The 23,549-nt window shown below is 45.2% G+C and overlaps 1 protein-coding gene across 18 annotated transcripts; it reads left to right on the top strand.

The window, feature by feature from the left end:
* The first annotated feature begins 417 nt into the window (after positions 1-417).
* Positions 418-19,880, top strand: Znf7 (zinc finger protein 7). 18 transcript variants are annotated; one of them, XR_006635762.1, is made up of 6 exons: positions 694-810; positions 1,720-1,763; positions 2,132-2,258; positions 7,903-8,019; positions 9,357-11,357; positions 19,578-19,880. XR_006635762.1 is itself a non-coding variant. In XM_045143735.1 (5 exons), the coding sequence occupies exons 2-5, from the start codon at positions 1,761-1,763 to the stop codon at positions 11,120-11,122; spliced, it is 2,013 nt and encodes a 670-aa protein (XP_044999670.1). In that variant the 5' UTR covers positions 418-462; positions 1,720-1,760; the 3' UTR covers positions 11,123-11,528. The 18 variants fall into 18 exon arrangements, 17 of the variants coding, with proteins under 17 accessions (XP_044999670.1, XP_044999678.1, XP_044999684.1 ...); XM_045143735.1 differs by lacking the exons at positions 694-810; positions 19,578-19,880 and adding an exon at positions 418-462 and having other exon boundaries at positions 9,357-11,528; XM_045143738.1 differs by lacking the exon at positions 19,578-19,880 and having other exon boundaries at positions 7,906-8,019; positions 9,357-11,528.
* The last annotated feature ends 3,669 nt before the right edge of the window (positions 19,881-23,549 follow it).

Genomic DNA, 23,549 nt, shown 5'->3' with positions numbered 1-23,549 from the left:
ACCGAACCCAACTTGTTCCTTTGCTGTTCCCACCTGCCCTTGTTATAGTCTCACCTCAACTACAGAGGTGCATTCTGAGATGCTAGAGAGCTGCTGTAGGCTCTGGTTGGGTGGGCTATTCGCACCAGGGCCATTCCCCCAGGTCGCAAGCTCCGGCGTGCCCACCAGCTCTGTCTTCTGAGCAACAGCTATCCACTAGCAGGTCGGTGCCGGGAGCCAGGGCCCAAGCCTGGAGCCTGGAGCCTGGAGCCTGGAGCGCGCCGGCTCGCTGGGGGAGCCCAGGCTCGAGATTGGCTCCGCCAGCAGAGGCCCCGCCCCAGAGCCCGCCCCTTCCGGGAGCGCGCCCCGCTCCCAGGGCCTGGCCCCGCCCGCCGAGCTGCCGGAAGTGTGCTCGGCGGGGCGGGGCGGGGCGGGGCGGGCGGCCGCTGCCCGCTTCCGGTCATCTCCCAGGCCCCGGGGAGGGTGAGTCGGCGCGGCGATCCTCACTCCGGCGGGTCTCGGCCTCTCGCCCGCCCCTCCCCGGGGAAGCGCGGAAGGCCTGGGCCGCTGGGGACGGCTGAACGCCTGCGGTCGACACGGTCTGCAGCGGCCTCGCCCACTTAGCGGCGGCGCGCGGCGGGAGCCCAGTAGCGGCCCCTCCTCCCAGGCCGCCCGCGTGCTCTGGTGCTGGGCCTGCGTAAGGCAAGCCTCAGCCGGGCCTTCGCTCCATGCCTGGGCCTCTCGGTGTCTCCCTGGGTCGCGTTCCCGCGTGGTCGCCTCCTCGGAGCCGTCTTTGCCCTGTCGCTTCTGTCCCTGGAAGGCCTAGAATAGGTGACTGGCGGAAAGGGCGGAGCCTTAGGTGGGGTTGGTTGTCTGATGAACTTTGGCCACCGCTAGGGCCTCCCCTTCTCTGTCTGGGCCTCTGCATTCCCCATTGGCTGCAGCATTTGCGTCCATGCGGCGTCTGATCGCTGCTGCTTTGGTCTGTCTACTTCTAATAATGGCCTTGGGCTACGCGAGCTAACAGATCCACAATAAGCTGGCTTTCAGCCATTCTAACCACAGGGGTGGGAGGGCCTTGGTTCAACTGAGGTGCATGAGACATTAGATGACATCCTAGGATTGGTGCCATCCCTGTGACTTGGGCCAGCCGTGGCCTGCCCTGGAGTTTACATACTCTGGAGCAGGACTTGTCTCTTGCAGTTCTTTCTTTTGGTTCCTGCCTACCTCAGCCTCCAGTCACTCCCTGCTTCCCTTGCTGCTTGTGGGCCACACACTGGCGCTCTCAACTACCTGAAGTGCTTTCCTTACCACTGTCACCTTGGCCTGAGTCACTGGGAGGAGAGACTCCTTACACCCAACCAGAGTTTATAGTTTAAGCTTTTTCATAGTTCCCTGTATTTCAGCACTATCATGGTTATGATTTTGTATTTGTGTAGTTATCTCTTCCCTCCATTAGGTGCCCCATGAAAGCAGGATTCTTGTGCATTTCACGGCTGCCTCATTGTTGGCAGCCATTCCTGATATGTTTGTGGAGTGATTTATTTCCCCATTCAAAGAGGAACAAGGCTTCAAGGGACTAATACTTAAGTGCCAGGGCTGTGTTGGCTCTGCCCCATGTCTTTGCTACTGAATATCTGGGGTTGGAGGTAAAGAATCAAGGAATGCAGAGCCTCTTTGATTATCTTACTGGGGTACTTCCTGCACACAGACTTCTGACCGTTTCATAATTTCCCACAGGTATCTGAGCCAATACAAGTGGATGCCTACCACGAAACCTCATGGTAGGAAGCCTAGCTGCCTTTGTTCTCTCACTTGTCCTGTGAACTCTCTACTTCCTACTTTGGGAATCTACTTTTTCCACTGGGCCTGAACTCAGACCCAGCTTTAGTCTGCACTGTGGCATTGCCAGGGTCAGCCTCTAAGGCAGTAAGGAAACCTCTACTCAGACCAGGGCCCAGCTGTGGCTCATGAGTGGGGAGGGTTATAATGTTGTCATGGACTGGGTCCATCCTTTCCCCCTAAAAGTCTTTCCCTAACATTTAGAGCCAAAAATAACCAGGTAACTCTTACTCAATCCTGTGGCTGCCTTAGAAATACTAGGCAGTGCTGGCACTCAAGGGCCCCAGGGTGCTGCTGTGTGTTTTTTCAGGAGGTGGTGACTTTTGGAGACGTGGCTGTGCACTTCTCTCGAGAGGAGTGGCAATGTCTGGACTCTAACCAGAGGGCCCTCTACAGGGAGGTGATGCTGGAGAACCACAGCAGTGTGGCTGGACTAGGTGAGGCTGCACATTGTGACCCCTTCCCTTGTATTATTAGTCAGCACCCACCCTGCCAGGCCTCTGTCAGAGGCTGGATATGTGGAGGCTGATGACCACTTCAGGCCCTTATAGTAAAATGGGCCTTGAATCCCTGTGTGCTGGCTAGCTCCAGGCTTTTCACATATCTTCTGATGTACCTTCCACTTGGTTGGTGGACTTTTGAGAGCTAGTAAAACCTCCTTTTTTTCCCCCCTAAACTTGTGAGAAATAGGCCCCAATCTTGAACTAGCAGAGAGAGAGAGAGAGAGAGAGAGAGAGAGCGAAGACAGACTTATTGTCACCTTTTTTCCTTCTGTTCTTCCATTAGTTTTCTTCCATTAACCCCTATCCCCACATACAGCTGTTCCAGCATACACATTTATGTTTTTGTGGAAGAGTATGTGTCTGAATCTCTCTCTTTTTAAAACACTGTGAGTTCGAGGCCACCCAGAGACTACATAGTGAATTCCAGGTCAGCTTGGTCTAGAGTGAGACCCTACCTTGGAAAACAAAACAAAACAAAAACCTTTTTATTGACCATTCCATATATGTATATGTGCCATGATCCTAATCCCCTCCCACCATTCCCCATTTTTTCCCTCTGAAATCCTCCCTCCACTGAAATACTTTCTTTTTTCCAACTATTCTCTCTTCTGTTTTAATGCTATCATGTTTTTTTCCTCCTATTATTCAGGTCTAATGTAGGTAGTGTCAATCAATGTGAAGTCATGAATATCAAGGCCACTTTGTGTCTGGAAGACAGCATTAAAAACAGTTCTCTCCTTCCTTTCTCACATTCTTTCTGGCACTTCTGTAATGGTCCCTGAGCCTTGCAGGGTTTGACAGAGATGTCTTAGTATTGAACACTCCAATGTCACTTGTCAGTTCTTTCCTCTCTCCCTCTCTTCTTTTTTTCTTCCCTCCCTCCCTCCCTCCCTCCTTCCTTCCTTCCTTTCCTCCTTCCTTCTCTCTTTTCTTCCTTCCCTCCTTCCTTTAACTCCTCCCCCCCTTTTTTTTGAGACAGGGTCTGACCTGAAACTTATTCTATAGTCCCAGGCTGGCTATCTCCTACCTCAGCCTCCCTGAAGCTGGAATTAAAGTTGTGCACCACCATGCTGTGCTGTGTCTAACTTTTAGCTTGTTATGCATTTCGCCTGTTACTGAGCCTTCTTCAGTGTTGGCTCCATGTCATCTATGGACCCACAGTATGAAAGCATCCTGAGCCCTTAGAGAGTTCCTGAGCTAGTGGACCCTAAGCAAGGTAGGTGGGTGTATGGTTAATTGGCTAGGTGTTTCATAGTGCTGGTTCAGGCTACAACTCTTTATCCTAGCCAATCTGTCAAAGTCCAGTTTTATGATATTTTGCCATTCAAATTGTACAGCAAGGACTGGAGTACAGGTCAGTGGTCAGTGCTCTTTTAGCATTTTTGGTTTGAACTCTAGCACTACGAAAAGGACAGCAATATGCAGCAAGAGCTTGTGGTTTGATTTGTTTGCTTCTCTGATTTTTTTTTTTTTCTCCCTGAGGTAGGGTCTTAATATAGCGCAGGCTGACCTGGAATTCAGTATGTAGTCTCAGGGTGGCCTCGCACTCATGGTGATCCTCCAATCTCAGCCTCCCTAGTACTGGGCACCACCATGCCCAGCTTATTTTTTTTTTTATTTTTTGAGTTAGGGTCTTACTATCCCAGGTTGACCTGTAATTCACTATGTAGTCTCAGGCTGGCCTCAAACTCAGCAATCCTCCTACCTTGGCCTCCTGAGTGCTAGGATAAAAGGCATGTACCACCATGCCCAGCCTACTTCTCTTAGCTTTTAAAAATTATTTATTTAAGCCATGCATGGTGGTGCATGTCTTTAATCCCAGCACTTGGGAAGCAGAAATAGGAGGATAACAGTGAGTCTGAGGCCAGCCTGAGACTTCATAGTGGAGAGATGGCTCAGCAATTAAGGTGTTTGTGGATTCGATTCTCCAGTATCCACATAAAGCCAGATGCACAGGGTGATACATAATTCTGGAGTTCATTTGCAGTGGCTAGAGGCCCTGGTACATCCATTCTCTGCTTCTTTCTATCGCAAATAAATAAAATAAAAATATTTGTTTGCAACTGTGTGTGTGAATGTGCTATGTGTGGCCTCTTCTACTGCAAGCAAGCACCAGATATTTATGTCATTTTTTTTGTCTGGTTTACATGGGTGGGAATAGAACCTGGCCTGACAGGCTTTGCAAGTAAGTGCCTTTAACTGCTAAGCCATCTTCCCAGTCCCAGTTCTCTGGTTTTTACTAAGTTTGGGCATTCTGTTAATATCTGTTAACATCTCTCTGGGCCATTATCCTTGTCTGGTCTGAAGTAATGTACCTGTGCAGCCGCTTTGCCTACTGTCTAATAGCATTGCAATACCATATTGATTTCAAAGTGTTTGGTATATATTGTATTACATTTCACCAAACCCAAGATCTTACACAACACATTATTATATTTATACATCATCTTTTTTTCCCCCCAAGGTAGGGTCCCACTTTAGCTCAGGCTGACCTGGAATTTACTATGTTGTCTCAGAGTGGCCTTGAACTCACAGCAATCCTCCTACTTCTGCCTCCTGAGCGCTGCAGAAAATGGCCAACAACACTATGAGCCAGCAGGGGGTGCACACCTGTGTAGTGGTGGTACTCCACCTTGGAGGGAAACCAGTGGCTTTCAGATTGGTTAAGAGATATGCTCAGTGGAACGGAACTCATAACTGGAACTGAGAAGCGAGTCAGAATCCTATGGAAGCCAAGATTATAGTCTCCAATGAGAAGTTTCCACCTGGTGTTTTTTAAGTCTTTGGTCACATTTTTATTTTTACTCATTTTTTGGAATTGGGGAATAGAACTCAGGACCTAGCATTATGATATGCAAGATCATACCACTGAGCTACTGCCCTAGATCTTACTATCCTTTTGGAGGATTTATAGAGGTAGAGTTAATGAAACCATCAAGCTTGTAGTAGAACTTTCCTGTGCAATAATCTGGTCTTGGCCTTTGGGGAAGGAGCACCATGGACTCACTTGCATTTCCTTAATGTTTCATGATCTACTCAGCTTCTGTGTTTCTGCTTTTGCTAATTATGTCATTTTTCTAGTTTTTAGACAAATCAGTCTATTCTGATTTCAGTCTTTTTAGTAAATACTTTTAATCCCTGTTGTGTTTCTAGTTGTTTCCTCTTATTTATCTTTGGCCAACATCTCACTATGTTGACATTGGTAAGTTTTGTTTGCTTCTTTTTTTAAAACATTATTTATTTGAGAAGACAGAGAGAGAGAGAGAATGGGTATGCTAGGGCCTCTTGCCACTGCACTGCAAATGCACTCAACATGTATGCAACACTCTGTGTATCTGGCTTTTACATGGGTACTGTAGGTTTGAACCCTGGCCAAACCTAGGCCAATAGGCTCTGCAAGCAAGCACCTTTACCTGCTGAGCCATTTCCTCTGCCCAAGGATAGCTTTTATTGAAGTACTGAGAAGAGACTTTTTACAAATTGTAGGGGCTGGGCGTGGTGGTACATGCCCTTCATCCCAGCATTCAGGAGGCAGAGGTAGGAGGGTCACTGTGAGTTCAAGGCTACTCTGAGACTACATAGTGAATTCCAGATCAGCCTGAGCTAGAGTAAGACACTACCTTAAAAAAACCGAAAAAAATAAGAGAAAGATTGTAGGGGTCCAGAGAGATGGCTTAGCAGCTAAGGTGCCTGCCTGCAAAGCCTAAGGACCCAGGTTTGATTCCCCCATACCCACATAAAGCCAGATGCATAAGGTGGTGCATGCGTCGAGTTCATTTTCAGTGGCTAGAGGCCCTGGCACACACTTTCTCTCTCTCACTTTCTCTTTTTTTCTTTTTGGTTTTTCGAGGTAGGATTTTACTCTAGTCCAGGCTGACCTAGAATTCTCGGCAATCCTCCTATCTCAGCCTCCTGAGTGCTGGGATTAAAGGCATGTACCACCATGCCTGGCTTTTCTCTTTTTTATTGACAACTTCCTTAATTCTAGACAATAAACCATGATAACTCCCTCCCTCTCCCCACTTTCCCCTTTTGCAACTCCACTCCCCATCATATCCCCCCCCAATCAAGCTCTCATTTATTTTGATGTCATCATCTTTTCCTTTTATTATGATGGTCTTGTGTAGGTAGTGCCAGGCACTGTGAGGTCATGGTTAATATACAGGCTATTTTGTGTCTAGAGGAGCACGTTGTAAGGAGTCCTACCCTTCCTTTGGCTCTTACATTCTTTTCATCACCTCTTCGCCCTGAGCCTTGGAAGGTGTGATAAGGATGTTTCAGTGTTGAGCACTCCTTTATTCTCAGTACTATGGTGCCTTCTGAGTCATCCCATGGTCACCACCATCTGAAAAGAGAAGCTACTCTAACCAAAAGTGAGAGTGGCATTAATATATGGGTATGAACATTAAAAGAGTGTTTACTGGACAGTTTGGTGAGCATAGTATATACATTTAGCCAGACACCAGCAGACATTACACTTGTAGGGCTCATGACTGCCCATGTTATAGATTTTGAGGATCAGGCATGTATTCTCTCCCTTGGAGCAGGCCTCAAGTCCCATTAGACAGTGGTTGGTTTCCCTCATAACAGACATGCCACTATTGTACCCAATGGCTCATTTGGCCTGGGTGGCCAAACTTAAGGCTTGTAGTATCCACTGTTTATCCTCACTGGTGATTTCTCTCTGTCCTATGCAACTGCATGCAGTGTAGCTTTTTCCAGCTTTCTGTCAGCTGATCTATAGGGAGGAAGTTTTCAGCTCAGCTCCAGCAGGATTTCTCAGTGACCTTGCAGCCCAAGTATGTGGAGTCTTTAGTAATAGGGTTTTACCATCTATTCCTGGTGGGAAAACAACAGTTGTTTGCTTCTTTTTAAGGCAGGGTCTCACTCTAGTTCAAGTTAACCTGAAACTTGCTCTATAGCCCAGTCTTGCCTTGAACTCATAGTGATTCTTCTGTGTCAGCCCCCGAGTGCTGCAGTTACAGGTGCGAGCCATTGTGTCTGGCTCTTGTTGAGTTTTGATAAAGATGTGGGTTATTTTCATCTTTTTGAAGAACTTCCCTTTGGTTTTGCTAACTTTTTTTTTTTTTTTTTTTGTGGGGGCCAGGGTTGAGATATAATTTCAGTCCAGCTCAGGCTGACCTGGAAATAAATCTGTATCTCCAGGTGGGCCTTGAATTCATGGTGATTCTCCAGCTCAGCCTCCTCAGTGCTGGGATTAAAGGTGTGCTCTGCCATGCCTGACTTCATTTATTTATTTCATTACTAATTTTTTGTATTGTTTCTTAACCACTCCTACCACTTGGAGTATCCCTATCCTCTGAACTACTTCTACTGAATGTGTTGCTGACTTTAGCTTGAGCTCTTCTCTGTCTCTATCCCAAATAGAGGCAGTGTGTTCTTTGTAGACTTTTTGTTTACAATTTTTCTAAAGATTATGGGTGTCCAGTCCAGATATTCATTTCCCCCAAACTTCACACTGTCTGCCTATGTCTGGTAGCCCCTGTTCTTCATGCCTGGATACCATAGGCTGAGCTCTGGCCATCTTCTCAGCATTCTTTTTCTGCCACACACACAGCAGGATTCCTGGTCTTCAAGCCTGAGTTGATTTCTCGGCTTGAGCAAGGACAAGAGCCCTGGGTTCTTGACGTGCAGGGAGCAGAGAGGACAGAGGCACCGTGGACTTCACAGACAGGTGAGGTGCAGCCCCTCTCACAGAGAAGATCTGGTAAGAAGAAGCTACAGATAAGATGTTGAGGCAGTGGGAAGTTGGGGTGAGTTCTGGTGACTAGGCTGGGGTGCTGTGAAGCAGCACCAAGCAGAGGCAGCCCTAGAAAGAAGCACAAATATATGTGGGGTTACCTCCAGAAAGACTGAGGTACAGAGAAAAAGCAAGGACACAAAATAGCTGCCAATTTAACTGTGTTCTGTCATGGAAAAGGCTGACCTCTGGGGTTTTAGAGTGGGAAGCTTGCTTTCTTTGATTTGGAGAATCCAGAAGGAAAATGGTTATGCAGACCTCCTGGAGTTTCTGGGTGCTTAGACCCTTGCCTAAACTCACCCCAAGGAACAAGTAAGTATGGCCACTTAGCCAGTGACCTAACAAGGCAGGTCATGTGCAGTTGGCACTTAACTTAGAGATGCCTATCTCAGGAGACAGCCAGAGTTCTCAGCCTTCCTCTACACCCCTCCCCCCATAAGGTCCCTGGCTATTTTGGTTTTATCAAGGTAGGGTCTTGATCTTGCCCAGGCTGACCTGCAACTCACTATGTAGACTTAGGGTGGCCCCGAGTTCACAGCAGTCCTCCTACCTCTGCCTTCCAAGTGCTGGGATTAAAGGTGTGTGCTACTATACCCAGCTCCTAGCTATTCTTTAGCTGTAGTTGCTCTCATCCCTCTCCATCCCCAGGTCAGACTCCCTTCTGTTCTCATAGGCTCCCTGGGATGCTGGGGTGCTCTGACCTTTGCTAAATCATGGGCTGACATCCTGTTTGCAGGTTTTTCCTGTCCTGTTTCATTTTGCTTCCTTGAGGATATTCCTACCATGGTGCCCTGTGTAGTGAACCTCTCTTCTCATGGACCCTTCTTAGTACATGCAGCTCTCAACACCTGCTTTGTACACATATCTTCACTGTTGGAATGAATGAACCAAAGTGAGAATTTTGCTGGGTCGTTGTCACCACACATTTTCACTTGGGATGTGTTACAGTGCCAACACTCCCTCACCCTTATAGTTTTTGACCTTTCTCTTAATTCAGGGAGCTTTTTTTTTTTAAAATTATTTATTTATTTGAGAGCGACAGACACAGAGAGAAAGACAGATAGAGGGAGAGAGAGAGAGAATGGGCACGCCAGGGTTTCCAGCCTCTGCAAACGAACTCCAGACGCGTGCGCCCCCTTGTGCATCTGGCTAACGTGGGACCTGGGGAACCGAGCCTCGAACCGGGGTCCTTAGGCTTCACAGGCAAGCGCTTAACCGCTAAGCCATCTCTCCAGCCCTCAGGGAGCATTTTAATTTTGTGTTTATTTCAGATTCTGTCATTGGGACTGACTACAAGCAAACCTATGAGGACATGGACATTCTCAAAAGGCAGGGCTCTGGCAATGTAGACACTTTGGATTCTGACATCTGGTCAGAGAATTGTCCAGTTAGCCCTGGGCTGAGAGTGTGGGGCTGCCTCTTCCAGGAGCAACATTTGAATAATGGGACATTAAATCTCCAGAACTTTACCAAGCGCACTGTAAAAGAATGTAAGGAGCTAGGGGCCGCTGTCATAGGTTGCCAGCCTGATAAATATCAGAGAGACAGTGTGGAAGGGACATCACAGAACTGTAATGCATGTAGCAGAGCATTCATATCAAGTTTAGACCTGGCTTCATACCAGGAAATAAATTTACAGGAGAAACTGAACAGTAGTCAAGAATGTAAAACAATATCTGAGTGCTTGCTGGGGAAATACCCCAGTAACTGCCATGGAGAAACGCCCTATCAGTGTGGGGAGTGTGGGAAAGTCTTCAGGCTGTGTTCACAACTCAATCAGCATCAGAGAATCCACACTGGAGAGAAACCATTTAAGTGTGTTGAGTGTGGGAAAACCTTCCGTCTGAGTTCAAAACTTATTCAGCATCAAAGAATTCATACTGGAGAAAAGCCCTATCGGTGTGAGGAATGTGGAAAAAGCTTTGGTCAGAGCTCAAGCCTCATCCATCATCAAAGGATCCACACTGGAGAGAGGCCTTACAGTTGTCAAGACTGTGGGAAAGCCTTCAGCCAGCAATCACAACTTGTCCGACACCAGAGAACTCACACTGGAGAGAGACCCTACACATGCCTAGAGTGTGGCAAGGCCTTCAGCCAGAGCTCAACTCTAGCTCAGCACCAGAGGATCCACATTGGGGTGAAATCTCAAGTCCCAAGAGCTTTAGAGAGTCCAAGCCTTATTGCCCATCAGAGAAGTCACACTGTGGAAAAGCCTTTTAAGTGTGAGGAGTGTGGGAAAGTATTCAGGTGGATCTCTCGTCTGAGTCAGCACCAGCTAATTCACACTGGAGAAAAACCTTATAAGTGTAACAAGTGCACAAAAGCCTTTGGTTGTAGCTCACGGCTGATTCGCCATCAGAGAACTCATACCGGAGAAAAACCATTTAAATGTGATGAGTGTGGGAAGGGCTTTGTCCAGGGCTCACACCTTATTCAGCACCAGAGAATCCACACAGGAGAGAAGCCATATGTGTGCAAAGACTGTGGGAAGGCCTTCAGCCAGAGTTCGAGCCTCATTTACCACCAGAGAATCCATAAGGGAGAGAAACCATATGAATGTCTCCAATGTGGAAAAGCCTTCAGTATGAGCACACAACTCACCATTCACCAGAGGGTTCACACTGGGGAGAGACCCTATAAGTGTAATGAGTGTGGGAAAGCCTTCAGTCAAAACTCAACCCTTTTCCAACACCAGATTATTCATGCTGGAGTGAAGCCCTATGAATGTAGTGAATGTGGCAAAGCCTTCAGCAGAAGCTCCTATCTTATTGAACACCAGAGGATACACACCAGAGCCCAGTGGTACCATGAATTTGGGAACACCCTTGAAGGTTCCACTTTTGTGAGTAAAAAAGTCTGCACTGTAAAGAAATTGCACCAGTGTGATGACTGTGATAAGATATTCAGGTGGCGTTCACATCTGATTATACACCAGAGAATTCACACGGGAGAGAAGCCTTACAAATGTACTGCTTGTGGCAAAGCTTTTAATAGGAGCTCAAGACTTACTCAACACCAGAAGATTCATATGGGATAAACCATACACCTATAGAAGCATATAAATGTGAATAGACCTGCAGCCTTAACTTATTTTATTTGAAATCATTTATACTGACAGGAACTTGAACTTCTGGGAAAGATTCAAAGTTTTTCTCACAATACCCTAAAGCCGGCCGTGGTGGCGCACACCTTTAATCCTAGTACTCGGGAGGCAGAGGTGGGAGGATCGCCATGAGTTTGAGGCCACCCTGAAACTACATAATGAATTCCAGGTCAGCCGGGGCTAGAGTGAGACCCTACCTCAAAAAATAATAATAATAATAATAATAACCTACTTCATGCAAAAATGTTTGATTATGGCTGGAGTGGTGACTTAGTGGTTAAGACATTTGCCTGCAAAGCCTAAGGACTCAGGTTCAGTTTCCCAGGACCCATGTAAGCCAGATGTGCAAGGTAGCACATGCATTTAGAGTTTGTTTGCAATGGCTGGAGGTCCTGGTGTGCCCATTCGCTCTGTTTCTGCCTCTCTGTCTCTCAAATAAATAAAAATGTATGGTTGTTTGCTGAGATATCTGACATTTAACCTTTACATAAAGTGTGTCCCTCACACTCTGGGTATAACCTGTAATTTGAGCTCGGAAAATAGAATTCAGTGCCTTACAGTTAAGGACCAGGCTTTAGGAAGGCCCTGTGAGCCTTGCCAGACAAGTTAAATGAAGCCAACCAGTCCAGGTATCATGGATTGATTTGCTTGATTTCTTTTTTTTTTCCCCAGGTAGGGTCTCATGCTAGACCAGGCTGACCTGCTACTGGTTTACTCTTATGGTGGCCTTGAACTCATTCATGGTGATCCTCCTTCCTCTGCCTTCTGAGTGCTGGGGGTTGCGTGTCACCATGCCTGGCTTTGATTTTTGGGGGTGGGGGTTGAGATATTTTATTTTCTTATTGGTAAGCAAAGAAAGAGAAACAGAATGGATGCATGAGGGAAGCCATTGTGAATGAACTCTAGATGCATTCACCACCTTGTGCATATGTGGCTTTATGTAAGTACTAGGGAATCAAATCCAGGTTATTACCCTTTGTAAGTAAGCACCTTAACCACTGAACCATCAAGCGCTTGTTTGATTTTTTTGAGGCAGTGTCTCATTCTAGACCAATCTTACCTGGAGCTCCCTCTGTAGCCCAAACTGCCCTCAAACTTAGGGTGATCCTCCTACCTCTGCCTTCTGATAAAGGCATGGGTCACCACACCCAGCTAAGAGTATCTTGGCTTTAAAAGAAATTTTTTTGTTTGTTTTTTGAGGTAGGATCTCACTCTAGCCCAGGCTGACCTAGAATTCACTATGTAGTCTCAGGGTGGTCTCAAACCCACAGTGAGCCTCCTACCTCTGTCTCCCCAGTGATGGGATTAAAGGTGTGAACCAACCTGCCCTGCTAAAAAATTTTTATTTCTTTGAGGGAGAAAGAGGCAGATAGAGAATGGGTGCACCTGGGCCTCCAGCCACTGCAAATTCCAGACACCTGCACCATCTTGTGCATCTGGCTTAAGTGGTTACTGGGGAATTGAACCCATGTCCTTAGGGTTCATAGTCAAGTGCCTTAACCACTAAGCCTTTCTCCAGCCCTTAAAAAATATTTAGAGGAGAGAGGTGCGGGGCTCGTTCCTGGTCAGGTAGGTAGTGCTGAGGGAAGAACCAGGCCTGCTGGTTCCTTTCCAGGAGTTGAGAAGGATGATGAGCGACAGATGATTCAGAAACCTGGCCACTGGAGAAAAACTATAGAGTCGGAAGTCTTTTCAATGCAGGAACTCGCAGAAACAACTCGCTTTATTACTCTGAGCAGTTGCCTATATCATGTTGGGGACAAAGGCAGGGATTTTAGGGTGGGGGAAGAGGTAAGGGCCAATAGTAAACTTTAACTATTGAAATGGTAATTACAATTAACATGTGGAAGTGGCAGGCCAGAAGCCATTAGGCGTCTTGCTGAGTCCTAGCTGGCCAGAGACAGGTCACCAAACTTTAGCTAGGCTCAGGAAGTTTCACTAGGCCTCACGCCTGGTCCTTTCAGAGCCCAACAGAGAGGGAGTATGGGTGTGCCAGTGCCTTATGCCATTACAGATGAACTCCAGACATATGTGCCTGTTTGTGCATATTGGGTAAAGTGGGTACTGGGTAATCAACTCAGACCACCAAGTTTTGCAAGCAAGCAAGCTTTTAACTGCTAAGCCATCTCTCAAACCTGTAGTATCATGATTGGGGGCCTGGAAAGATGGCTTAGCAGTTAAGGAGTTTGCCTGTGAAGACTAGGACTGAGGTTTGATTCCCCAGGACCCATGTAAGCCAGATGTACAAGGTGGTGCATTCCTATAGCTTGTTTGCAGTGGCTGGAGGCCCTGGTATGTCCATTCTCTCTCTCCTCCTCTCTGCCTCTCTCTCTCTCAAATAAAAAAAAATAAAATATTTTTTAAAGTTACTGGCAAGCTGGAGAGATGGCTTAGCAGTTAAGGTGCTTGCTGGCAATACCAAAGGACCTAGTCACCAGAACCCATGTAAAGCTGGATGATCAAGGTGGCACATGTGTCTGCAGTCGGTTTGCAGTTGCTAGACACCCTGCATACCCATTCCAGTCAAATAAAACATTTTGAAAAAATTTATTGGGGGCTATGAAAATGGGTCAGTGATTAGAGGCACTTGCTTGTAAAGTCTGCTGGCTTGGGTTTGCCCAGTTTCGATTCCCCTGTACCCACATAGAGCAGAAAGTGCCGCATGTGTCTGGAGTTCCTTTGCAGCAGCAGAAGCCCCTTGTGTGCCCATTCATTCATAATTTATTCTCATCTTTTGCAAATAATTTAAAAAATTATTAGAACTCTTTTGGTAAGTAATTTTCATGTCCAAATTATAACAAAAATACTGGTGACTAGCTATTTTCTGCCTAGTAAGCCCAGGGTGCCACATGCTTTTATGGGGCACGTTTGCAACACTTAGAGCATCAGTACTCACTGACTCACTGTGAGCTCTTGCTTTAGGGCAGTTTTTTTTTTTTTTTTTTTTTTTTTAGGTAGGGTCTCGTTTCAGGTCAAGCTGACCTGGAATTTACTCTGTAGTCTCAGGCTGACCTCAAACTTGCAGCAATCCTATTTCTGCCTTCTGAGTGCTGGGATTATAGGTAGGTAACACCACATCCAGCTAGGACAGGTTTTATTTACTTATTTATTTTATTTTTTAATATCCAGCCCCTGAGCCAGGTGCTGTGGCGCACACCTTTAATCCCAGCACATGGGAGGCAGAGGTAGGAGGATTGCCATGAGTTTGAGGCCAAGCTGAGACTACAGAGTGGATTCCAGGTCAGCCTGGGCTACAGTGAGACCCTACCTTGAAAAACAAAAACAACAACAACAAGAAAAAAGCAAACAAAAAAAAAGTAGGGCTGGAGAGATGGCTTAGTGGTTAAGCGCTTGCCTGTGAAGCCTAAGGACCCTGGTTCAAGGCTCAATTTCCCAGGACCCATGTTAGCCAGATGCACAAGGTGGCGCATGCGTCTGGAGTTCGTTTGCAGTGGCTGGAGGCCCTGGCGCGCCCATTCTTTCTCTTTCTCTTTCTCTGTCTCTCTGCCTCTTTCTCTCTCTGTCACTCTCAAATAAATAAGTAAATAAATAAACAAAAAGTAAGTTTTCTTGGGGCTGGAGAGAAAGCTCAGCAGTTAAAGGAGCTTGTATGCAAAGCTTTACAACCTGGATTTGATTCTCCAGTTCCTGTGTAAAGCCAGGTTTACAAAGTAGTGCATTCATGTAGCATTTGTTTGCAGTGGCAGGTTGGCCTAACACACCCATTGCCCTCTCTCCCACATACCCTCTCTGCTTGCAACTAAATAATGTTTTTAAAAACTTATTAATTTGGGGCTGGAGAGATGGCTTAGTGTTGAGGCACTTGCCTGCAAAGCCAGAGGACCCAGGTTCAATTCCCCAGCACCCACATAAGCCAGATGCACAAGGTGATGCATGCATCTGGAGTTCATTTGCAGTGGATGGGAGCCCTGGTATGCCCATTCTTTCTGTCCCTCTCTATCTGAATTTCTGTCTTCCAAATAAATAAGTAAAAATATTAAAACAGACACTCAGAGCTGGAGAAATGGCTTAACAATTAAGGCATTTGCCTTTAAAGCCAAAGGACCTTGGTTCAATTCCCCAGGATCCACATAAGCCAGATGCACAATGTTTCTGGAGTTCATTTGCAGTGGTTGGAGCCCCTAGTGTGCACATTATCTCCTCTCTGTCTCCCTCCTTCTTTCTTCTCAAATAAGTAAAAATAAAATACTTTTAAAACTCATTTATTTGAGAGAGTATGGGTAAACCAAGGCCTCTTGCCATTGAAACACACTCCAGATGCATGTACCACTTAGTGCATCTGGCTATACATTGGCCCTGGAAAATTGAACCTAGACTGGCAGGCTTTGCAAGTAAGCACTTTAACTACTGAGCCATTTTCTTAGCCCCAGTATCCTGATTCTGAGGCCATTCAGGACATTATAACAAACCCTATCTCACAAAAACAAAAACAAAAAAACCTCCCAATATTTTCCCATGGGATCAGCTACTCAAAGTGGCTTCAATGATAAGGAAATCTAGTTCATGAAATACACCTAGAGGCAGAGATCCTAGAATTTACATCTTCACCTTAATGTGTTTTATTGAGTTCCAGTTTTATTTTGTGTGTAGTGTTGGGGATTGAGCATAGGTCCCTGATCATGTTAGGCAAGTGCGCTAACAATGAGTTATATCCTCCACCCCACCGGACTTTAAACGTATGCACCAGTAAAGCCACCTAGGGCCCCAGTCTCATCTTGAGAGCAGCCACTGCTCCTCAGTGCAGCTATCATGTAGGTGTGGCCAGCATTTTTTGAGCATACACCAGTGTTCAGCACAGAAATAACCCAGTCACCTGGCAAGGGTTTTGACTTACCTAGGTGTTCAGGAGCTTGTGTAAACCAGCATTTTGCTTCCCTAAAACTCTTTCTTAAGGTACTTATCTGAAAATGCACTGCTGTAGTGCAGGGACATGTACATTCAGTTCCCGGCAAAGGATGAGCATGCAAATAAATATGAGCATCCTTTTCCTCACATAGTCCACTTTAGGCCTATGCAGTTATTTTCTTGCTTGATAGACGAGATTCAATGAACTGGTGAGTCTGAATTAAAGGAGCCATTGTCAGAACTATGCTCAATGATGTGTTTGTCCCCCAGTCCTGGTCAGCCTGGGCTAGAGCAAGACCCTATCTCAAAAATACAACAACAGGGGCTGGAGAGATGGCTTAGCGGTTAAGCACTTGCCTGTGGAGCCTAAGGACCCTGGTTCGAGGCTTGGTTCCCCAGGTCCCACGTTAGCCAGATGCACAAGGGGGCGCACACGTCTGGAGTTCGTTTGCAGAGGCTGGAGGCCCTGGCGCGCCCATTCTCTCTCTATCTGTCTTTCTCTCTGTGTCTGTCACTCTCAAATAAATTAAAAAAAATTAAGAAAAATACAACAACAGGGCTGGAGGGATGACTTAGTAGTTAAAGCATTTGCCTGCAAAGCCAAAGGATCCAGGTTCGATTCCCCAGGACTCAACGTTAACTGGAAGCACAAAGGGGTGCACATATCTGGAGTTCCTGCAGAGGCTGGAGGCCCTGCTGTGCCCATTCTCTCCCTCTTTCTCTGTCAAATAAATAAAGTATTAAAAAATAAACAACAGCAACAAAAAAGATTTGAGGGCTGGAGAGATGGCTTAGTGATTAAGGCACTTATCTGCGCAGCCTAAGGACCCAGGTTTGATTTCTCAGTACTCACATAAGCCAGATGCACAAAGTAGTGTGTGCATCTGGAGTCTGTTTGCAGTGACCGGAGGCCCTGGTGTGCCCTTTCTATTTGCATCTTTCTGTGTGTCAAATAAGTCAAATATTTGTTTTTAGAGACTGGAGATGAAGCCAGGCATGGTGACACATGCCTTTAATCACAGCACTCAAGAGTCAGGTAGAACGATTGCCATGAGTTTGATGCCTCCATCCCAGCTGTCACATAAGATGTAGATGATATCCTTCTATGCAGTTCCTCATAAGAAAGCTGCCTCATGTTGTTATACTTCTCAAGGTCTTAACTATCATTTCTCAAAAGACAAAGCCCAGATCTGTATGCCTGCTGTAATTTACTGGTTCTCTCCCTCCCACACCTAACTCAAGCCATCTCCCTAGATTGAATGATTGAGTCCTTTTTTTCCTACACTGCCCCAAGCCTGCCTTCAAAAGGGAACTCCTGTCTTTACTGGGCCGTGTGAGAGCAAAGGAGCCATCTTGGCCCACTGCCCCACCTGTGGCTTCTAGGCTTTTTTCATTTGTTCTTTCCTTTTCTTCCTTCTCTCCTTCCTTCCTTTCCTTCTTCTTCCTCTTCTCCTCCTCTTCCTCCTTCTTCTCCTCCTCCTCCTCCTTCTTTTTCTCCTTCTCCTCCTTCTTTTTCTCCTCCTCCTCCTCATTTTGGTTTTCCAAGGTACAGTCTCATTCTAGCCCAGGCTGACCTGGAATTTACTGTGTAGTCCCAGGATGGCCTTGAACTCATTGAGACACTCCAATCCTCCTACCTTAGCCTCCTGAGTGCTGAGATTAAAGGCTTGTGCAACCACACCCAGCTTTTTCTTTTTTTTAAATTACAAGTCACCAAAATAAGTGGCTAGAAAAACCAGCAGCAAAGGCTAGGCAATCACAGCCTTATATACAGGCAACAGGGACTTAACCTTTAAATGGCTGGACAGAAACAAACAAAAATTGCCCACCACATAGCTAGATGGAATAAACCAAGACATGCCACGAGAGGTCCTGCAGTCCCACCCGTTTTGCCAGTGGCCAGTGGTCACTGAGAAAAAAGTGTTGATTTTATATCCAAACTACAAGCAGCAGTTGCGCTGTCATTAGGAGTACTTGAAGCTTTTGCTGGTGTGGTGGTGCATGCCTTTAATCCTAGTACTCCTGAGGCAGAGATAGAAGGATCATTGTGAGTTCGGGGCCATCCTGAGACTATGTAGTGAATTCCAGGTCAGACTGGGCTAGAGCAAGACCCTACCTCCAAAAAACAAAGAAAGTGGCTGGAGAGATGGCTTAACAGTGAAGGTGCTTGCCTGCAAAGCCAAAGGACCTAGGTTCGATTCCCCAAGACCCACATAAACCAGATACACAGGTGGTGCATGTGTCTGGAGTTCATTTGCAGTGGCTAGAGTTCCCTGGTGCACGCATTCTCTCTCTTCCTCTCTCTGTATCTCTCTCTCTCAAATAAATAAATAGTAAAAACAACAACAATAACAACAACAACAAAAATAGCCAAAGAATTACTCGAAACATTAAAGGAAATAAGGTAACAATTGAGCATTAAATACATATTGTCCGCAGGCCAAGGTAGCGCACACCTTTAATCCCAGTACTTGGAAAGCAGAGGTAGGAGGATTGCTAGCTCTATGAGACTACATAGTGAATTCCAGGTCAGCCTGGGCTAGAGTGAAATGAAATCCTACCTCGAAAAACCAAAAATAAATAATAATAAAATAATAAATATTATAATGAAATAATTATTTTTAGCTATGACAGTGTGGTTCTGGAAGGAAATCTATGACTAAATGATACAACTAATGTCACTCAATTGACATTTCTTAGAAATAATTCTCATGATGTTGTTGCATGTGTTCAATTACCCTGTGTCGTTCTTAAAGGATCAACTCAATGGAGCCACAATAATTTTACTGTTACTTGTTCAAATTGTGCTTTATATACATGTCTAAATTCTTGTATAGATTTTAATTATTCCACAGAAAGCATTTATTTATTGAGAGATCATGTAGGAGTATGGGTGCCAGTGCAGATGCCCAGACCTTGGCAGGAATCTCCATCTATGACGATCCTGGAATCTGTGTTGCATGAAATAAAATGCTGAATATAAAGAGTTATTGGGCTTATAGTTTCTATAATTCTTGGACTTATTGCCATAACAACTCTGGCTGCACCTGTTGGTATTTCCTTGCATCAAAGCATACAAACTGCTCAATTTATAGAACAATGGCATAAAAATTTCTGCAATGTTACATGATATGTTACTTACAGAAGTCACTGACTTAGAATCAGCAGTTATTATGCTTGGAGATCATTTAGTTAGCTTACAGAGACAAGTGTCTTTGAATGCGACTGGAATGTAACTCAGTTTTGTGTTACTCCTATAGCTTGGAATGTTACTGTTTCCTTGGGACACTGTGTAAACATTTATTGAGTCACAGAAATATAAGTTCTGAAATCATTGATTTACAAGAACATATTAGAACACTTGTGAACCATCTTAAAGAGATTACCAGAGCACAATTATTAGAAAGCATTTCAGATAGTGTTTCTCATTTGAATCATTTTGGTTATTTAAAATGTTGTTTTTGGGGGTCTACTCTAAGTATATTAATTGTGTTAATTATTATTTTCATATGTTTGTGTACAGTCTGGAAAAGAACCTCCAGCACCCAACAATTACTCAGCTGTATTCAATACTATGCTTCAAAATCTTGATAAACCAAAAGGGAAAAATGAAGGAGTTAACTGAGAACAAGAAGGAAGTTGAATCAGAAGACCAAAGAATTCTCAAGAAACAAAGAGAATGGTTGGATGTGCTTGGTGGCATACTGCCTGTGGTGGTTTGATTCAGGTGTCCCCCATAAACTTAGGTGTTCTGAATGCTAGGTTCCCAGCTGATGGAGATTTGGGAATTAATGCCTCCTGGAGGGAGTGTATTGTTGGGGGCGGGCTTATGGGCTTTATAGCCAGTTTCCCCATGCCAGTGTTTGGCACACCCTCCTGTTGCTGTGGTCCATCTTCTGTTGGCCAGGGGGTGATGTCCACCCTCTGCTCATGCCATCGTTTTCCCCTGCCATCGTGGAGCTTCCCCTCGAGCCTGTAAGCCAAATAAACCTCTTTTTCCCAGAAGCTACTCTTGGTTGGGTGATTTCTACCAGCAATGTGAACCGGACTGCAACACTGCCCAAGTACATTCTTGTGTTGAACTTCCTTCACTTTTCCCAGAATGACTCTCTGAGACTTTATTGTTGTTTTTGTTTTTCAAGATAGTGTCACTCTAGCCCAGGCTGACTTGTGACTATGTGCTCTCAGGTGGCCTTGAACACACAGTGAGCCTCTTACCTCTGCCTCCCAAGTGCTAGGATTAAAGGTGTGTGCCACCATGCCAAAGACTTTATATTATAAGGAACATATAAAGTAGTGATTGAGCTCAGACATTCTGTTTTGCTTAGGGCACAAATCCTATGCTTAAGATATAGCTGCTTTTGATTTTACCTCACAAGCAAAAACATATTTCTAAAATGCTTTTCTTTTTTAAAAAAATTATTTATTCGAGAGAGTGATAGAAGGAAAGAGGCAGATACAGAGAAAGAGAGAGTGAGAGAGAATAGGCATAGCAAGGCCTCCAACCACTGCAAACAAACTCCAGACATATGTGCCATGTTGTACATCTGGCTTATCCTGAGGAACTGAACCTAAGTCCTTTGGCTTTGCAGGCAAATGCCATAACTGCTGAGCCACCTCTCCAGCCCACAAACATTTTTATTTGTCTAGTTCACAATAAATATCACCAGGTCTCAGACTAGGGCGCTTCTTCTCCATGAGAGGCTGAGTCCTCTGCTGTGCTGGTATGGCACCTCACTTTTGCGTCCACAGCCACTTCAGCTCTGAACCCTGACAGACTCAGGGGCACTGTGGACCTTACTTACGGACTTTGCTGACCCACAACACGCCCAAACTCTGATCACAAATATAATCACATTAAGATTATCTGTTGTTTTTAACAGATCTATAGGCACTTAGTTAATGACCTTGTTTTCTGCATTGCTACAGTCAGCACTTGTACATGTATGATTGCTCGGGGTTGAGAGTGCACTCAGGCCACCGAGGAAATTGGGAAAGAGCCTATCTTTTTTTTTTTTTTGGCCCCACATTTAAGTTTATTAAAAACCGGCAAACAAACAAAACCTGTACAAAAAAAAATCCCAAATTGCTTAACACTTTGCAACAGTAACCTTGAGAGACATTATCACTAGGGCCCTCCTATCTCTGTGAAACGGCCAAGTCCTCTTCCTTGAGCTCTTCCTGCCACAGCCCCCCTTTCCTTAGACTTCATCTTGGGCTCAACATGCACAAGTGGTATGTCCAGATTTAGCTGTCCGGTAGCACACAGCATCGAACACTGTTCCCACAAATGCTCCATGTTTACCGGTTCTCTGTTGTTCAGGTCATTCTCACAGCTTTAAGGTGTACTGACATCTACACTCGCGACTGTTCCATGGACCTGTGTCCCATTCTTCAGTTCAGTGGTGACCGGTGCATGACTCAATTTCATTAAAAACCTCATGAGCATGCCAGGCATGGTGGTGCACGCCTTTAATCCCAGCACTCGGGAGGCAGAGGTAGAAGGATTGCCGTGAGTTCAAGGCCGCCATGAGTTCGAGGCCACCCTAAGACTACATAGTGAATTCCAGGTCGGCCTGGGCTCATAGTGCTTCATGGCTCCTTACACTGTGGTGGCTGCCGCTCCTGCTGCCTGGCTGTGCGCGCCACACTGCACGACAGCCCGCGGAAGAGCCTATCTTAAGACCATCAGCATCTCTAATAATTGTTTGTCAATATCGGTCACTTGTGCTGGTCAGGCCAAAGGCCCACCAAGGCAGAGAGAACCTAGTCACATTTCTTTAAGCAGGTGGATTACATAGTTGTAGATTAGGTGGGCATTGTGATGCACACCTTTAATCTCAGCATCCAGGAGGCTGAGGTAGGAGGATTGTTTTGAGTTTGAGGTCGAGACTCCATAGAGAATTCCAGGTCAGCCTGTGCTAGAATGAAACCCTACCTTGAAAAACAAACAAAAAAAGACATAATTTTAAGATTAACTTGAGGGTGAGTTATAAGTAAGCAAATTAGCATCTCACAGCATAAGCTGAGAAAAAAAATATTTGTAGGGTCCATAGGAAATATTCCCACACTTCTTTCCATACATCATTCCCATACCTTATTATTATTATTATCATTATCATTTGAGGTAGGGTCTCACTGTAGCTCAGGCTGACCTGTAATTCACTCTGTAGTCTCAAGGTGGCCTTGAACTCATGACGATCCTCCTACCTCTGCCTCCTGAATGCTGGGATTAAAGGGGTGCGCCACCATGCCCAACCCATACCTTATTTTTATATTTCATTCCCACAGTTCGTTCTGATGGTTCATCCTCACAGTAATATGCCAGCCAGTTGCTTGTTAGTTCCCAATAGTTGTATGGCTCAGGGATGGAAATGGTAGCCCTGTGTTCTACAAAAGTAAATGTGGGTCCAAATTTTAAGGAGGCCTAAGAGAAAGAGGCCCTGAGTATTAACAGAAAAGTGTTGTCAGTTCTGATGTGAATCAGACACTAGCTAAAGAAGTCTGTTCAGAGTATATCACAGAGGTAAATAGGCAGTTTATGTCAGGTCTGTAGTAGTGGAGAATTGGGGGAGGGGTTGCCAAGAAGGAATTAAGTTCTACCCTCATAGATGTGTTATAATACATTATAGAAGTTTGGTTCTGTTTTGGTCAAAGTGTTCTGGGCTGATGTGCTAAAATGGATCAGACATGCAAGCCTTTCTCTAGAGAAACAGATTTATGAAGCTGATGCAGGATTTTGGGTCTAGGATAGTATTAAATTTCATAAAGATGCAGGAGGTCCCAGGCCTGTATACCCCAGATTGTGAAGTAGAAAATAATTGAAAAAATGGACTCCAATAAGGGTTACTTACGTGGTGGAGGTAGTCACCCCTGCCGCTTGACATGGTCCCAGCTAGGAAGAGGTTTCTGCATGGCTGAAACTTCATGATGGAGCTGAAACCATTCAGTTCCCTGTGTTTGGTTTTCTTATTAGCAATAGCACTCCATTTTTAGGCTTTCAAGAAAAGAAAACTCAAACTGTTCCCTGCTGTAGATAAATAAGAGGGCTGAAAGAAAATAAAACTGAAACTATTTGTACAGACTTATGCTCCCTAGATAAATGCAAGAATATGACTAATAAGGAGTTCTTTGCAAAGTTACGTTAAAAAGAATTACTTGACCCATCCATTACAACACCAGAATTCCCAAAGTCCACCATGAAGGAGCTAGGTAACTGCATTTAGGTTTTCTGACCCTACTTACCCACCTCCACCCTATACAGGAATTTATGATGAAAACTTAGGTCATGTGGTGAATAAGAATGGAAAGTGGGTACACTATAGCTCATTGCCCTTCTTGGAAATGCTTGCTCCATCAGTCCCTGCTTGGTGTTTATTATCTAGAGAACAATAGAACTCTTTAATCAAACAGGTTAATAAGTACTTTGCTAAGCTTGGCTACAAGAAATGTATAAGAAAGCTAGAAGAATGGCTTTTCAGTATGAAACCATCTG

This window comes from Jaculus jaculus, chromosome 2 (assembly GCF_020740685.1).
Source record: "Jaculus jaculus isolate mJacJac1 chromosome 2, mJacJac1.mat.Y.cur, whole genome shotgun sequence".
In the NCBI taxonomy this organism is placed as follows: Eukaryota; Metazoa; Chordata; class Mammalia; order Rodentia; family Dipodidae; genus Jaculus; species Jaculus jaculus.
This window is presented reverse-complemented; position numbering and strand designations above follow the sequence as displayed.

Bases quoted from the DNA above. Each gene is read 5' to 3' on its own strand.
- Znf7 (XM_045143735.1), top strand. The intron at 2,259-7,902 runs GTGAGGCTGCAC...CCACACACACAG, and splicing joins CAGCAGTGTGGCTGGACTAG to CAGGATTCCTGGTCTTCAAG. The intron at 8,020-9,356 runs GTGAGGTGCAGC...TGTTTATTTCAG, and splicing joins ACCGTGGACTTCACAGACAG to ATTCTGTCATTGGGACTGAC.